The following is a 16,190-nucleotide window of genomic DNA, read 5'->3' as shown; positions in this document are numbered from 1 at the left end:
GGTCAATTTCTGAAGGGTTAGGATTGTTCAATGTGGTTTTTTCTTTATTCTTTTTTCCTCAGGAATCCTACATCCGCAGCAAGACCCAACAGATCAAGATCAACAGCCAGGATCGTCCAGCTCAAACATCAAGGTACTGTTCATATCCCCAACCTGAAGGATCATATCAACATTTTGGTGAAAAGGAAATCAATCTGCTGGATCCAAATCGCTGACGAGGACCCACTGATGTGTGATGCAGGAATTAAAACAGGAGGGGCCATTGCTTATCTTCCCCTGATAGTATGACCCCAATATAGCAAGCTTCTAAGACTCGTACGAGTCCCATGAGACTTGTCCGAGTTGACTCAGACTTGGTGGTAAGTGGGAACCATTGCAGTTCGACACCCTGAATCGGACCATCAATCTGGTGGGTCTTACTCCGGATTACCTGTGGTAGAAAACAATCCTCAACACTAAATCCAGGCCTTCAAATGTGAAGAAAGCTATGATTATTCAACCAGAGAACTTTGTATCATATGGGGCCCACCATTTGAACGGTCTAGCTTCCCTATCCAAAGGCTGCAACGAACAGCAAGCAGATTACTGCACAAGAAGCTGGAAAGCTCATCAAATAACGATGTTGAAGCTGTGGCCCTGGCCCACTTGCAAAACTGTCATAAATAGAATGTAATAGAATTTTCAATCTCTTCTCAATCAAGAAGAAGAAACATCTCCCACATCACTTCTTTTGAAGATCCTTCAATCTGAATTTCTTACAAATCTTCTGTACATATTGTGACAACCATAAAATGCCAATGCCACCCCCACTCATTCGCTTTCGTAGTCTTCTTCATCGCCGAAAGTAAAAACAGAAGCATCTGCAGCGATTGCCTTGAATTCACTCACTCCCGACAAATCCGATTTCGGGACCTCAAATGAGGCAGCCCCACTAGCGCCTTCATTTTTCATTTCACTGGTGTTGGGGTTCTCTTTCGCTCCTTCACTTCTGAGAGAAACTTGTTCAATGCCATGAGTTACGCTCGCCATTTCCTCCTTTGGTTTCTCTGTTTTAGGTCTCCCACCAGCATCAGCGGTCCCTCTCCCAGCAGTTGCCTCTCGAGCTTGTCGGCTCTTGACAGACCCGCCCTCCTCTGCTTCGCTGTCCGAGAAAACATCGTCCTTGTCATTGCTAGCAGAGCCTTTACTTGGGTCCGAAGGCCTAGTAGTAGGACCATCAGCCACGGCAGCAGTGCCTGAGCTTCTATCTGATTCCTTGCTGACGGTTTCGGTTTTGACCTTCGTCGGGACCGTACCATCATAATCTATCAACACAACCTCCACCTGGAACCCAGGGGAAGGCAGTTTCCTCTGCAAAGCAAGCACACAATGAAAAGTGAATGGTTCAGAAATAGTTGATGGAGACGAGGAACTGCAGAAGTCAGCAAGGAAAGAAGAAACAGAAGCTGATGACAAATGCAAAGGCAATTATGTGGTCCTGGTGACGATAAAATCAGGCTGGTCCATTCATCAAGTAGATCAAATTGTCTGTTGAATATAGGTCATTGGTCTTCTTTTCCAACTGTCAATTTTTTTCCCTCTGGCAAGAAGATGGCATTATTTCTGGGCCAGGGAATGTTCATCGCCAGAGTAACCTGCTGAATGACCCCTGGTCTCACATGTGTCACTTTGGCCTGTAGCTCCCTTTCCCCCTGGCAAGTGGATGGCATTATTTCTGGGGCGGGAATGTTCATTGTCAGAGTAACCTGATGAATGTGTCACTTTGGCTCATAGCTCATTGTGCCTCGAGGGAGGGAGGGAGGGTGGGACTACTTGATACCATTATCCCCCTTGTGTCACAATCACAAAACCAAACTACCATGTTCACTTCTTCCCTCCATTGGATATGATGCGTTTACATACCTTGTCAAAACCATCAAGATCTGATGTGTTCAAAATCTTCCTGTTTTCCACCATTGTTGTATTCAACCAACTGAAGGGGATATGAGGGACAAGACGTGTGTCAGTCACATGTACGGAAGGGGGAAAAACTGAAACAGTACTTCTAAGGTTAAAGGCACAAAGTATGCATGGTATTATGAGTGAACTTTGTGCTTTTTACCTTTAGAAGAACTGTTTCGGTCACAGCCAGTTCAGACGAATGCAGGTACCTTCTCATATTATCATTTAACCAAACATACAAGTATCAAAGAGAAAAGTTACGGACCAGTAGAAATCGCCTTGACGGTCATGAAAATGGACTTTGAAGTCACCAGCCAACTCTGTCAGACCAGGCTCCCCGGGTAAAGCAAAGACCATGATACCTTTCCTTGGTGCACTAAACCAAAAATCTTCAGGCTGCAAAAGCAAATGTGATAAATGTAGAAGAGGGGGAAAAAAACAATCATGCAAATCTTCCCAGCAGACATACAGGAAATAAAAAGAAATCGCATAACGTCTAATGTTCTAAAGATAAGTGCGGACTCTCAAATAGAACAAGCAATGAGGACGACAATTTTGAGGTCTCTGGTTTGTCATCTCTTTTGCCATTCACTCAGGGGGTACTGGGTATCACATTATTCATGATCAATACCCGATATGCATCTAACAAGATGCCTGGAAAACAGTCTCGAAACCCCACAAAATGGATTAAAATACGTTAATAAACATTTCTAAAACTCATTTTCCTCAAATAAGGGCTTAAATAGGTGAATTGGGAGGATCTTGGTGTGACTGACTCGTGTCATTGGGCACTGAAACCAATATGTATCAGTTGGGATGAGACTTCAAAAATTCACAGTGGGCGGCAAGATACAAGCAAGGACAGATCATGAGACCCATCCTAATGCAGGGGCATTTTTACACCAGGCTCAAGTGGGGTGGCCTATGGGATATGCAGGGGCACAGTCAGGGTGGGCGGCCCGTGTGAGGTGGGTGGCTCGTGGGAGGTGAGACCCATGTGATGTGGGGCCCACGAGGGGGGTTCGGCCAAGGACCTAACCAATGGGAAGTGGGGCCTGGGCTATGAGATAAAGGGATTGATTCGCCACTCCATCAATTCAAGCTTTTAGAGCAAGTTGTTAGTTGTCCTGCATCAAAGTGGTATCAGAGCGGGAGGCCTCCTGTTTGAGACTCCTCACCGAGGGTGATTAATATATGAACATTTTCACACCGGGCTCGAGTGGGGTGGCCCGTGGGATGTAGTAGCACACTCGGGGTGGGCAGCCCGTGTGAGGCAAGTGCCTCGTGGGAGGCGAGACCCATGTGATGTGGGGCCCACGATGGGGGTTCGGCCAAGGACCTAACCCATAGAAAGTGGGGCATGGGCTATGAGAGAAAGGGATTGATTCGCCATGCTCTATCAGCTCAAGATTTAGAGCAAGTGATTAGTTGTCCTGCATCACATCCACTTAAACAGAGATGAACAATAACACCACAAAAGATCCACTCGATAATGTAGAAAACAATGGCTGCAGATGAGGGTTATTGAAGCAGGGCATCGATTGGTAATTCAAAAAATCCGGAATTCAAAAAAGATATTAGTCGAACCATTGCATGAAAAAGAAGATATCTTTCATCGTGCTTGACCATTAAAATATGTTATAATACTATAAAGCTACTTAAAAAAAATCAAATCACAGTCTACAATTAAATCATGTGGTTTCAGAATGAGAATAATAGTTGGAAGATCTACCATCAAATCCTTAGTCCTTGGATGTTTTTTTGTTGAGAAGAGAACTCCTGTACCCCGATTAAAAGAAAGAAAAACAAAAGGAAATATATGTCATCCAACCTTCCAGCCAAAAAGAGTATATAAAGATGAAAAGAATGTAGAGCATGACCAAAGGCATAGGATAAACTATATAACCCTTCAAAAATGAAGAGTCCCAATTTGGTTGCCAATTAGATTATGATCATGAAAGAAACACAAACAGGAAATATCAAAATGTTTTCAATACAAATGGAACACAAGTTTAACAAGTATTTTGACACAATTCAGAAGCCTATTTATAAACAAATCCCACTAAGACTTACATTGTTTGAAATTCAATCAGATGATCATATTTCTAGACTTTTTTTTTTTTTTTTCCTGTATGTTTTTGCAAGAACAATATTTCTGAAGTCTTAGAAACCTTGTTTATGATCTCTAGCAAACAATTAGTCGAGAAATTTTAAAATTTGTGAGAAAACCATGATATAAAACCCAGGCTATGTTAGGCATGAACCCTACCAAATTTTCCCTATTTGTAAATACGAACTTCTTGTACTATGAGACTGTAATGTGCAACAGAAAAATGCATGTAAAGTTGTCAAAAACTATATACAAAGGATAAATTATAAGACATGATGTAAATTCTAATATGATGGGCCATGATGCTCCCACAGCGGGTGTATAGTTATCTGAGGAGCCACCATGGATGGGAGACGCCTCAAAAATCTTCCAGATCAAAAGATCGAGGACCCTTTGATCAATCAAATAAAATGGTTGGTTAAGAAAATAAGACGATAGTCTAGAAAAAGGCAAGACATTTATGCAGTTGGTGCATCAGGACAATATGCATGCTATGATGCATCAAGAACCTAAAATCTCTCATGTGGAATGCAATAGCAATTTGCTCGAGGAGACAATGAAGATGTGAATCATGTAGGGCTGTACACGAGCCAAGCTAGCTCGAAAAGCTCACTCGGCTCGACTCGATCTAGCTTGACTTGACTCGGCTTGAATGAAGATTTGAGGCAAGCCAAGCTTCATATAACCCAGGTCATTTCGAAAACAAGCCGAGTTCAATCATAGTGGATCTTGACTCGACTCGACTCGAACTCAGCTCAGCTCGAAGCTCGAACTCGAGCTCGGCTTGACTCAAATATATATTAATATATACATATATTATATTTTTTTTTAAAAAGGTTAAAACTTAAACACTAACTCTACCCGTCCGTCCCTTTCTTAGCATTTCCCTTCCTTAACCCAACTTGTTGCGAGCTCTCTCTCTCTCTCTCTCTCTCTCTCTCTCTCTCTCTCTCTCTCTCTCTGTGTGTGCCTGAGCCACCCATCTCTTCATCTATGTCTCTTGAGCTTATGAAGTACGAGTTAGATATCAAATAAACACCATAGCACCAACAACAAAGTACCAATATGGCTTTATCTAATATATATATATATATATATATATATATATATATAGATATATATATATATATATATATATATATATATATATATATATATATGTATGTATGTATAATTATTTTTATTATATTGGCCATTAAAAATATTTTATGGGCCACAAAAGTTTTGGATCAAACGGATATTTGTTTTTCTTTCATCCAGGTTTGTTTGACCTTATCAAGAGGTTGGATAATCACCATACATTACGGTGTACCCTAGGAAGTTTTTAATGGTGGACGTTCAATGAACCACTGTTTGTTGTGGTATGGTCCACTTGAAATTGCTTCTTCTTCATTTATTGGGACCACACACTAATTTAAGTTGGAAAAATAGATGGACGGCATGGATATACAATCATGCATCAAGGTCGGCTCTATGGTCAGGCTCCCGCCCACATTGTTGTTCCAGGTCGCACCCATGTTGCGCTCCCGATTTTGAGGGATTTTGGGGTGCAGCTTTAATGGATCTTTGTATCCACTGAGGTGGGTGGAATCCTTGACCATGGGGCCCACTGTGATGCATGTGCCTTATATCCACTCTATCCATCTATTTTGGATACTCATTTTAGGGCATGCTTCAAAAAATAAGTAGATCCCAATAGCGGGTGGACCATAATATGGGAAACAGTGATAATCGACCAATAAAACTTCTCATGGGCCACGAAAGTTTTGGATTAAGCTTATATTTGTGCGGTCTCTTCATCTATGTCTTTATGACCTTATCAATAGATTGAATGGAAAATAAACATTCCAGTGGACCCCATGAAGTTTTCAGTGGTGGCGATTTAATCACAATGGTTTGTTTCTTGTGGTATGGTCCGCTTAAGATTTGGATCTTGTTCATTTTTCGGATCATGCCTAAAAAGGAGCTGTCATATTTGATGGACGATGTGGATATAAGGCACATACATCACAATGTGCCCTGCAATTATGTAATGCATTTTTTTGTAATTTTTTTAAAAAAAATTTCTAAATTTGCAAATGTGTATTTAGGCATGTCCTGAAGTTTCACTGAAAAATTTCACCATTTTCCTCATGTTTTTCCCTTTTTTTCCCGAATTTCCAGTTATCGGCGATAACGATATTATATCTTTATCTCCGCCCAGCGAAACTTGTAGCGACACCAACAATTCGAACACTGCCTGCTGGACTTCTACGATCCATAGATGCAATAGAAAAACATTTTAAAAGCCCTTACTTAGTGAGATTTGATCTCACCTTCCAGGATCTCCATCCATGTATTGTGTCATGTGTCAAAACCCAATGATAAACATATATGCATAGTCATAACTGAGCGTGGGATGGCCCATCTGTTTCTATCGATGAAGATCTCCCAACCTAGAGACTATCCCCAATCTATTACAAGTTTAAGATAGTGAGAAGCTTATTAGTACCTCTGGAAGGGGCCAAGGGCTTATTAGAGTTGTCCAAGAAGTGGGCCACACAACGCCCTAAGAGTGCACACAATGGAGGATTGGAGGTGGGATGCCTCTCTCTCTCTCTCTCTCTCTCTCTCTCTCTCTCTCTCTCTCTCTCTTGAAATGGATGTCCATAGGGGGTGGGGATGTTGAGGGGGGATGGTGGGGATGTCAAGGGCTTCTGAAGTGTTTTTCCATTGCGTCTATGCACCGTAGAAATCCAAGAATGCTAACAACCTAACACATGTGCTACTATTCACCCCTTCAATCTCTTGTGATAACTTCTTTAGCATTTCCCATGTCTCATATAAAGAGAGACATGCTGCACTCTAAACTAGACTTCTGTCCTTAAGTAATTTGAGAGAAGAACTATATCAAACTCAAGGAGACATTGGAGATGTGAATCACGACAGACTAGCTATGGTGGTTGGTTCTCAAAACCCGCCTCTCTTTACACAACCTTTGGAGTGTGGAAGGTTGTTGCTAACTTATGGCCTCAAGTGCAGGAAGGGCTCTCCTTAACTCTTGGTAATGGGTCCTGTATTTGTTTCTGGATGCCATTTTTGGATGGATTATTAGATCTCTGATAGGCCTCTCCTCTGTTTTTTCCCGAGCTTGCCTCGTGTCACATTGGATGGGTCAATTCCTGTTGCTAACTGTTTCTTTGATATGGGATCTAGGAGCTGGGGCACTCGTTGTAGGAGAAATCTCTTGGATTCGAAGACGGAGGACTTCCTTAGACTTATGGAGCTTTTGAGTGATGTTTGGCCCCAAGAGTCAAAGACCGGCTGATGTGGTTCCTAAATAGCTTGGGTAGGCCCTTGGTCCGCTCGATGTTCAAGCTTCTCAGTGGTTTCCCCTTTGCCAACAAGTGTTGCTTCTCTTCCTTCACTTGGTCTTATGGAGCTCCCCCGAGAGTTGCCGCGTTTTTCTACCTCCTCGCTAAGGGGATAATTATCACCGTGGATGATGTGAAAACGAGAGTTGGTTCTGACCAACATCTTCATGTTCTATATGGAAAGTGCGGAATTTATCAACCAATTCTTCGTCCATTGCCCCTTTGCTGATGGAGTATGGTCTTGCATCCTGGCCTTTTTTTCCACACTTCATGGGTCATGCCTCTTGCTACTATGGATATGCTCTTTGCTTGGAACGGCAAAGGCATTGGAAAGAACCTCAAGGCTATCTGGCATTTGGCCATTATGGTTGTCTTCTAGGCCATTTGGAGAGAGGAATAGCCGTTGCTTCTAGAATTCATCTTCTATCTCTTAGGTGGTAAACTTGATTTCCAAGGACGTTTTGGAGTGGTTGCTATGTCTCACAATCTTAGATCGTTGTAGTCTTTCTCTATCTTTGTGTTGTAGAAGGCTTGGCTCGTTTCCCTGCCTTGGCTTTTGTTTTGTTTTAGTTTAGTTTTGATTTGATTTGTCCTTGTTTTGTTTTCTTCAATTTTTATCTGGGCTCATCTATTTCTCTTTACGCCTGTGGTGTTTTCTTTAATGAATTTTGTCAATCTTCAAAAAAGTAAGATTAAATAATATACAACATTTTCTAACTCAAGAAATCATTTGAGGTAGAATTCAGCATTTTCCCTAGTGTAGTGGTGTTGATGTTAAGATTACAAGGTTGTCAGGGGTTCAAACTTAAGCAGTCTTTAAGGCCAAGCTACTAGGTAAGAAAATGCCCCATTATATATATATATATATATATATATATATATATATATATAATGGGAAAAGGTACTATGCGCTCGACCTCACGATTAGCTCCCGTGAGGTCGAGCTGTGTGGGCCCCACCGTGATGCGTGTCGACCATCAACACCGTGCATTGGATGGGTACCCTCTAAATTATGGGATATCCCAAAAATCAGCCGTATACGGAACTCAGGTGGGCCATACCATCTAAAATCATGTGAAACACCATTAAAACATATAAAAGCACTTGGTGGGGCCCACCTGAGTTTTGAATGCTGCTCAAACTTGGTCTGAACCCTCATGCAAGTGGGACGCACATAATGGATGGGGTGGATTTGCAAACCACATCTCGGTGGGTCCAAAAAACGGATTATGAATGTTTTAATGGTACACGGCCCCTCCCCACTTCTGTATGTGGTGTGGCCCACACAAGTCACGGATTGACTTGATTTTTGAGACCTAGGCCCACGATGGAATGGTGCATCTGACTGATGGGTTAGATGTTCGAAACGCATCACTGTGGGGCCCACACAGCTCGACCTCATGGGACAGACTCGTGAGGTCGAGCGCATAGGACCTTTTCCCTATATATATATATATATATATATATATATATATATATATATATATATATATATATATATATATATATATATATATATATATAGTGTCTGCATAACATTTGGAGGGAATAAATTAGAATAACTATCATGATCATATCCTTGTCCAACTATTCGGGGCCGGCTTTATGAATCCTCTCACAATTGTTTGGAAAAAGTTCGACAACCAGCCATACCTGACATCAAATCTCCTGTTTTACCCGGCTTAAGAATGGGTGACATATTGCAACAAGCAAAGTTCATCATTATGAGAATAACTAAAGACAATTGTTGAATCTTATCATCTTTAATATGACATTCAAGAATCAAGACTGCAATTCTGAACACGAATAGATAAAACTCGGGCATGAGCCAAAAACAAGGAGAATGTTTTGATATCTCACACCAAACTTTTTCTCTAACCACCCAAATTCACTTGTCCTCTTGATGTAGTATCCGTACAGAAATTGGTCCTAATTAAACAGTATCCATACTGCAGTTGATCCTAATTAAACTGTATCCTACAAGTATAGCTGACACCAGTATGGGCATCACATCACGTTCACATTGACACCCTATGAACACACAAGTATCTCAATATCCAAGATATACTCATCACACTTGGTTATCCATATTTAATTACAAAAAATAAAATAATGGAGCAAAAGAACTCTCTCCTGAATTTTGATAATGGATGATTTAGGAAAGCTTCAAAGCATACTATCACCAAATTGAGGTACACAACTCCATCCCATGAAATTGAAAAATAGGTAACAGCCTTCACAGTTAAAGCAAAGATGGTTGGCAGTTTCACTAACCTATGAAAGACTGCAATGCAACTATTAAGAAACAATGACAATGTGAAAAGGGAGATTCCCAGTAAGAATGGTCCAGCCAAGTTAGAAAAAGAAAAGAAAAGAAAGAAAGAAAAAAAAAAAGCTTTCTCATGCCACCACGTAAATTATTAAGCATCACAATGGGGCAATAGGTAGAAACATGATGATTATCACATACCATTATGATCAGAGACAGTAATCGAGGGCCTAATCCAATAAGGACACCTATGAAGGCGAAAACCCCGAAGCATGCACCTAGAAAACAGAATTGTTGTCAATAATGTTCAAGAAACCTGATTGCTATGCAATTTGGAATTTCAAAAACACCAAAATTACTATTAAGCTTAGTGATTCATTTATTTAAATGATTCTGATATTATTCAAACGAAAATGAATAAGAACCAAAGAAATACCTTCGCGCAGGCTGATTTTCTCCATTGAAGAATGTTAAGATGCGTTCGAAATATTTAACATACCTCTAAGAAAAAGCAATTAAAAAAAATACATATGCAGACTATTAGACAGATGAAACAATAAGCTTCCCTTACAAAGAAATCAACATAGCAAGAATATACTGACAATTTGACTTGGAAGCACAAGACCCTTTCCATCCAAACATCTTTTCTGATTGTAGTACTCAATGGACTCCTCAGCTGTTGGAAAGAACTGCAAGAGTGATGCATAATGATTACTACCATGTAATTCCTCTGACCATTCAAAAAATAAAAAATGGTGCTAAAAATAGCAAGAAATAGAGTAAAAAAAGATATAAAAAATCACATAATGAATCAGTCCCATATCTTTGAGAGGCAGTCAACCAAAATCTCACCTTGAGAAATAGGAGGAGGCTTGAAATCATTAATCCTGTCCTCGCCATACCAGCTTTACAGTGAACAACAACCACATTTTCAATATCCTCCTTTAACCATGAGTAAGCACTTTGACAAAATGATATTATAAGTTGAATTGGGGGGCAATTATGATCATCAAATGGGAAACAAGCCACCTGGAATTGAGTAAGACATGTTAAATACAAAGAAGCCTGTGAGAAATAAACACTTCCCCAGTAGATCAAACAACCAAAATAGTAACTACAGCATGACCAAACTATTAAACCAATCTCAGATGTCAAGAGCAAAGCAAGGGCTAATGTGTGTGATATTCGTATATCAACCAAAGTGAAGGTGATTTTTTAGTTCATCAGGGTGAGACGAGATTGGTATATTGTGGCCGTTGGTATCCGTCAAAAGTGGGATGGCTTTTTGCAAGGTACCAGAGCTTTTTTTCATAGAAGGATTTCCAAACTAGGTGAAGGGGCTGTTTCTACTGGTATTGGGAGATGGACAAGGGATTGAGCCCCAGAACAAAGCAAAGCTCGACCGAACCTATCTTTAGCAATGGTGTCATCTAAATCTTAGCTTCTCTACGAATCAAGGGAAATGAAATGTTTATCCTACAAGCTAATTCCTTAATCTCATCAAAGACAACCAAAGGTAAACCAAATGTTTAACTTAGAAGCTTATTCTTTAATTTTTATCAAAGATATAGGCCCACCTCCAAGGTTTGGGATTTTTTATTTTTTTTATTTAAAAAAAAAAATTTTTTTGCAGCAAGTTCATTGCGGTTATTGTTCTCCAGAAAATTGGAATTTATGTTACCTTGGTGCAGGTATTGGGTACATCCAGGAAAAATGGGAATCCAACTAAAGTTACACTTAGCATGAAGGGAAGTGGAATCAGAATCCGGTGCAGGAGCAAGGACGTGGCAGATGAAAGATTTGTTTGCAGATAGGGAGGCGTTGGTTTCAAAATTATAACTAGTATAAAAGGCAAGGAAGAGAGAGCAGGAGTGGGAAGATTAGTCTGAAGCACAATTTGAAGTGGGATTGGCAGTAAGGCAGAAGGTTTGTGCAACTAAGGACAATCTAAATCTCAAATCCTCAGATATGGGCATAGCGAGAATTGTCCATGATGAGGATCAGTTATAACTCTGCAAGGGTGCGTTTGGGTTACAGAAAATCCTGGAATTTTGAAGAAACCAGATATATCAAAATTCGATTTCCTGTAAAATCATGTATAGATGACATTTCTATAACCGGATTTCAGATCTACAATCTTGTTTTGGAAGCGAAATGATTTGGGGAAATATTAGGACCTACCCCATCTTTCCATGTTGTCCTTTCAAAGATCATGTGGTTGCCTTAAAAAAAGAAAGAAAAGCAAAGAAAAAAGAAAAGAAGAGAAAAGATTTTGTGGAATCAGATATTTTGAGAGACCACGAAGCCAAAGCCCCAAGGACTTCCAGTGATCTTTTCTGTCAGGATCACCCAAAAATTTCTATGGCAACTTGTAAGAGGACAATGAAAAGGGAGGAATTATTTAATCCTCGATCGAAGGATATGCGTACTATCCTTGGGTGTTGAGTATGTAAAAGTGAATCCCAAGATATAGTGATCCAAAATGTTGATCACTTGAGCCTAGAGTTGATGCACCAAAAAACCTACTAAGAAAATGACATTATCACTTTGATTGGGTGTCCTGCAAATTGATGGTAAACGAGAAATACAGGATACTGAACCAAAGATGCATGTGTATCCATGACAAAGATCAGGGCTTGGTCCATCCACAGTGGATCCATGTTATCAACAGCTTGCACTGCTGAGCCTGTGGACCACATGCATACAAATTGAAAACCGGAGCACACCACGTATATTCCAGATTGAGGATCACATGATTCCTCATGAAGATTCAATTCATGGCATCGATGCCGATGTGGTACGCGTTCACAATATCGGGGCCATTTATTTGGAAGACCATACCATGACATCCCTTGGCCCAAAAAACATGACAGTACCAGCCATTAAGAGCATTCATTTGCAAGGACCTGCAATAGAAATGCCTTGGCCTGACAATCAAGACAATCCCAACCATTAGGTGGGCCGCTACATGCATGTGAATATGGAGGATTATTAAAACGAGACCAGCGGTCTATAGTTGGTACATATGCCAGCCTATTTTATTAGTGAACAAACCTGACTTTGGCATCAAGGCAAGTTCATGGTTGGTACCACCTGAACAATTGCTCAGATTCTTTCACTAGTGAAATTTGATGAACTTGCTTGATTTTTCAGCCAAGTGCATGCACTTTGTGGAACTGACCTGATGATTGGTCCAGATTTCTCACCTGTACTACACTGGCATGTTTGTTGTGAATCAGCTTTTGCAATCTTTCATAGCATGAATCACCTTAACAATTGTCAATGAGAAGAATCCCATAGCTACTTTCCCGTGTGTGATTGAGGGTTCTTTTTGGGATATGTATGAGAAATCAACACTTCAATGGAAAAATCAAATGACTAAATATGAAATTCAAAAAATTGGATTCTTCAGCAAAAATCTGATTTACATGTTAAATTGAATTGCTAACAAAGTGTTAAGTGAGGCTAAACGTAGCTTATGATGATCTTTACAATAGAATGCGGACAACAAAAGGTGAGAAAGATTTCTTCAAACCTGCAAAAATGAGATCTTGTTGGATGCATTAAATGCGACCAAAGGGTACTAGTAAAAGATAATGAAATCAATGAAAGGTGGAGAAGCTATTTTCAGAACTTGTTAAATGACAATCACTCTAAGAGCAAAGGGATAGAAGGAACCATAAACTCCAATGATGTCAGTGAGCATAGATACATTCATAGGATTATGAAGTATGAAGTGAAAGTCCCTTTGCGAAAGATGAAAACAGGAAAAGCCCTCAAACCAGATAGTATACTAATGGAGGTATGGAAGTGTATGGCACATATTGGGTTATTTTGGTTGTCAAAGTTGCTCAACTAGATTGTAAGATTAAAGAAAACGTTAGGCGAATGGAGAAATAGTATTGTGGTACCTATTAATAAGAATAGAAGAGATATATAGACCTGCACTAAAAATCGTAGGATTAAACCTATGAGCCATACTATGAAATTTTGTGAGAAAGTGATTGACCAAAGACTAAAGGCATGAGATGAATGTATCAGAAAATCAGTTTGGCTTGATGCCTGGGAGGTCTACATGTAAAGCTATTTTACTAGGACAATTGATGGAGAAATATAGGGAGAGGAAGGATCTCCACGTGGTCTTTATTCACTTGAGAAAGCATATGATATCCCTAAAGAGTTGATCCAAAGGGTGTTGGGAAAGAATGCAGTTTCAAGAGGTTATATTAACATGATTAAGGATATGCATGAGGGAGCGGTAACAAACGTGAGAATCACTAGACGAGAGACAAGTTCCCAATTGCCATAGGCTTGCACCAATGGGTCGACATTGAGCCTAGACCTTTCCGCATTGATTATGGGCGAGGTAACGAGGCATTTGCAAGAAGAGATCCCATAAAGTTTTGATGCAGGACATGAAATTTAAATATGATATGCAAGATTTCAAGCTTAGATCATACTAATTCAGAAACAATAATATAAAAATTCTACATCCCACACAAAAGTTCAAAGATTCAAGCAAGGGGAATCTGTGTGGGTCCAGGCCTATACAGACTAGGACTGGATCAGTAAAATTATGGACCAAACGATGCTCAAAGGGAAATAGAAATCATCCACACATGCACAGTAACCAGTCCCTAATCCAAGGGATTCACCAATTTCAATTCAAGGAACCGTAGGATTAAAAAAATGACAAATAAATTAAGGATAATGCAATCTAAGGTTAGGGTTTATGAAAATAGGTATAAAAAGAGAGAAAATAAGAAGGAAAACCTAAACCGATGAAAGTCCATGTGTGCGGACAGTGGCAGGGCCTGGCGCACGTGCGCACAAACCTGGCCGCACGTGCGAGCAGGGCCCGATTCCCCAAATAGCCTCCTTGGCCCAAGTTGGCCAAGGGAGGTCTTCAAAACCACCAAGTTTCGTGGCGATCCAACGTACGGTCTGTATGCAATGCTCCGCCGAAGTTTCGGCCCTCCTGTAGGGTCACATTCTGAAAACTGGCTGTAGGGATAAGAACGGCTACAAAAACTGGTGGATTCAAAACAAAAATGATTGTAGAAGGTGAAAGATATGGATGAAAGAAGGTATGGGCGGATTGGGATAGGCGTGGCTTCGCACCACAGTAGCTAGCCATTCGAAAAGGGAGAGCTTCGCACCCACTTGAATTTTTCCACAACTCAAAACTCAGAGAGTAGAAAAAAACACGTAGGAATTTTTTATTTCTTCAATGAATTAAAAGAACTACAAGGGGTGCCTATTTATAAGAAAACCCTATACCCTAAAACTTGCGCCTTGTACGCAACCTATTACTTGGCGATGAAGTAAACCAAAATAAAAACTAATCAAAAAAATCTAAAGTGTTCATAACGTTCTAAATAACATAAATAAGCAAAACCTAAAATATAAACTTAATCCGACTAGTGGGCCACGATCATAAGATCCCATGATGGGTTTTACTTAACTATCGATCCTACTCTTTTGAAGCAAAACTCCGTCTTCTAACCAAGAAGCCCTCCTTGGACGTCGTCATCGAGCCAGATCGACGGTAAGGTCCTCCTTCTCCGTGCGAGGGGGGGGGGGGGTACGGTGATGTCCCCATCAACTCTCCCCGGCTGCGAAAATTTCACCACTGGCGAAATAAAACTCCTGAACCGCTACAGGATGTCAGGATCAAGTCTTTGAAGCTCCTCCTCAGTGAGTCACGTGCTGTCTGAAGTTGGGAGCGACTTCCATTTAACCAGGTACTTCTGAAACCCGCCGTTCGACGTTAAAACTATCTTATGATCCAGGATATCCTCTATTTCCTCTATAAGTGTGTGAAGGCTAGGTATGGGAGGTAGAGGCTGGGAAGAAGCCATCGATCAAGGGATAAATCTGAGAAATCAGGATAGATGGGTGAAGGGCCGGACAAAGTATCAGTGGTCCCCTGAAAAGTAACTAGATCATCCACATTGAATGTGGAACTAATTCCCATGGAAGGTGAAAGATCTACCTCATACGCATTAAGACTGTTTCGTTTTATAATTTTAAAGGGTCCAGCGCTACGCGCATGTAACTTGCGAACGACCCTTAGAGGATACCGCTCGGGCCTAATTCGGACCATCACAGTCCCCAATATTAAATTCTTTGAAACATTTATGCTGGTCTGCAAAAAAATTTGTAATGTTCATTACTAGTAGTGATCTTTCATCTGATTTCTTGATGCAATAAATGGATGTGTTGCGCAAAAGACTCTGCAGACTCTGATGGCCTATGGGGCAATGACATAGAGACAAGATCAATAGGCTTCCTAGGCTTATAACTAATAACGACTTCAAAAGGATTTAAACCAGTGGACCTATTGACAGAACTATTGAATACAAACTCGACTATGGGTAGTACGGTGTCCGATGTCCTGGTATGCTCTCCCACTAAACATTTGAGCAAACTCCCTAGCTATTAACTACCTCAGTCTGACCATCGGTCTGAGGGTGATAGGCAGAAGAAAATTGAAGCATGGTATTCATCATGTGCC

The 16,190-nt window shown here is 40.5% G+C and overlaps 1 protein-coding gene across 1 annotated transcript in view; it reads right to left on the bottom strand.

The window, feature by feature from the left end:
- Positions 1-614: 614 nt before the first annotated feature.
- Positions 615-16,190, bottom strand: part of LOC131228641 (phosphatidylinositol 3,4,5-trisphosphate 3-phosphatase and protein-tyrosine-phosphatase PTEN2A) — a 74,049-nt gene continuing 58,473 nt past the window's right edge. The window contains exons 6-13 of the mRNA XM_058224447.1: positions 10,526-10,702; positions 10,276-10,362; positions 10,110-10,174; positions 9,875-9,951; positions 3,674-3,720; positions 2,207-2,337; positions 1,903-1,972; positions 615-1,350 (exon numbers count right to left, since the gene is read on the bottom strand). Of these exons, the coding sequence (XP_058080430.1) occupies positions 811-1,350; positions 1,903-1,972; positions 2,207-2,337; positions 3,674-3,720; positions 9,875-9,951; positions 10,110-10,174; positions 10,276-10,362; positions 10,526-10,702 (1,194 nt within the window). The 3' untranslated portion in view covers positions 615-810. The remainder of the gene's footprint in view (positions 1,351-1,902; positions 1,973-2,206; positions 2,338-3,673; positions 3,721-9,874; positions 9,952-10,109; positions 10,175-10,275; positions 10,363-10,525; positions 10,703-16,190) is intronic.

This window comes from Magnolia sinica, chromosome 16, assembly GCF_029962835.1.
Source record: "Magnolia sinica isolate HGM2019 chromosome 16, MsV1, whole genome shotgun sequence".
In the NCBI taxonomy this organism is placed as follows: Eukaryota; Viridiplantae; Streptophyta; class Magnoliopsida; order Magnoliales; family Magnoliaceae; genus Magnolia; species Magnolia sinica.
Note: the sequence above shows the minus strand (reverse complement) of the source record. Positions and strands in the feature narration are given on the sequence as shown.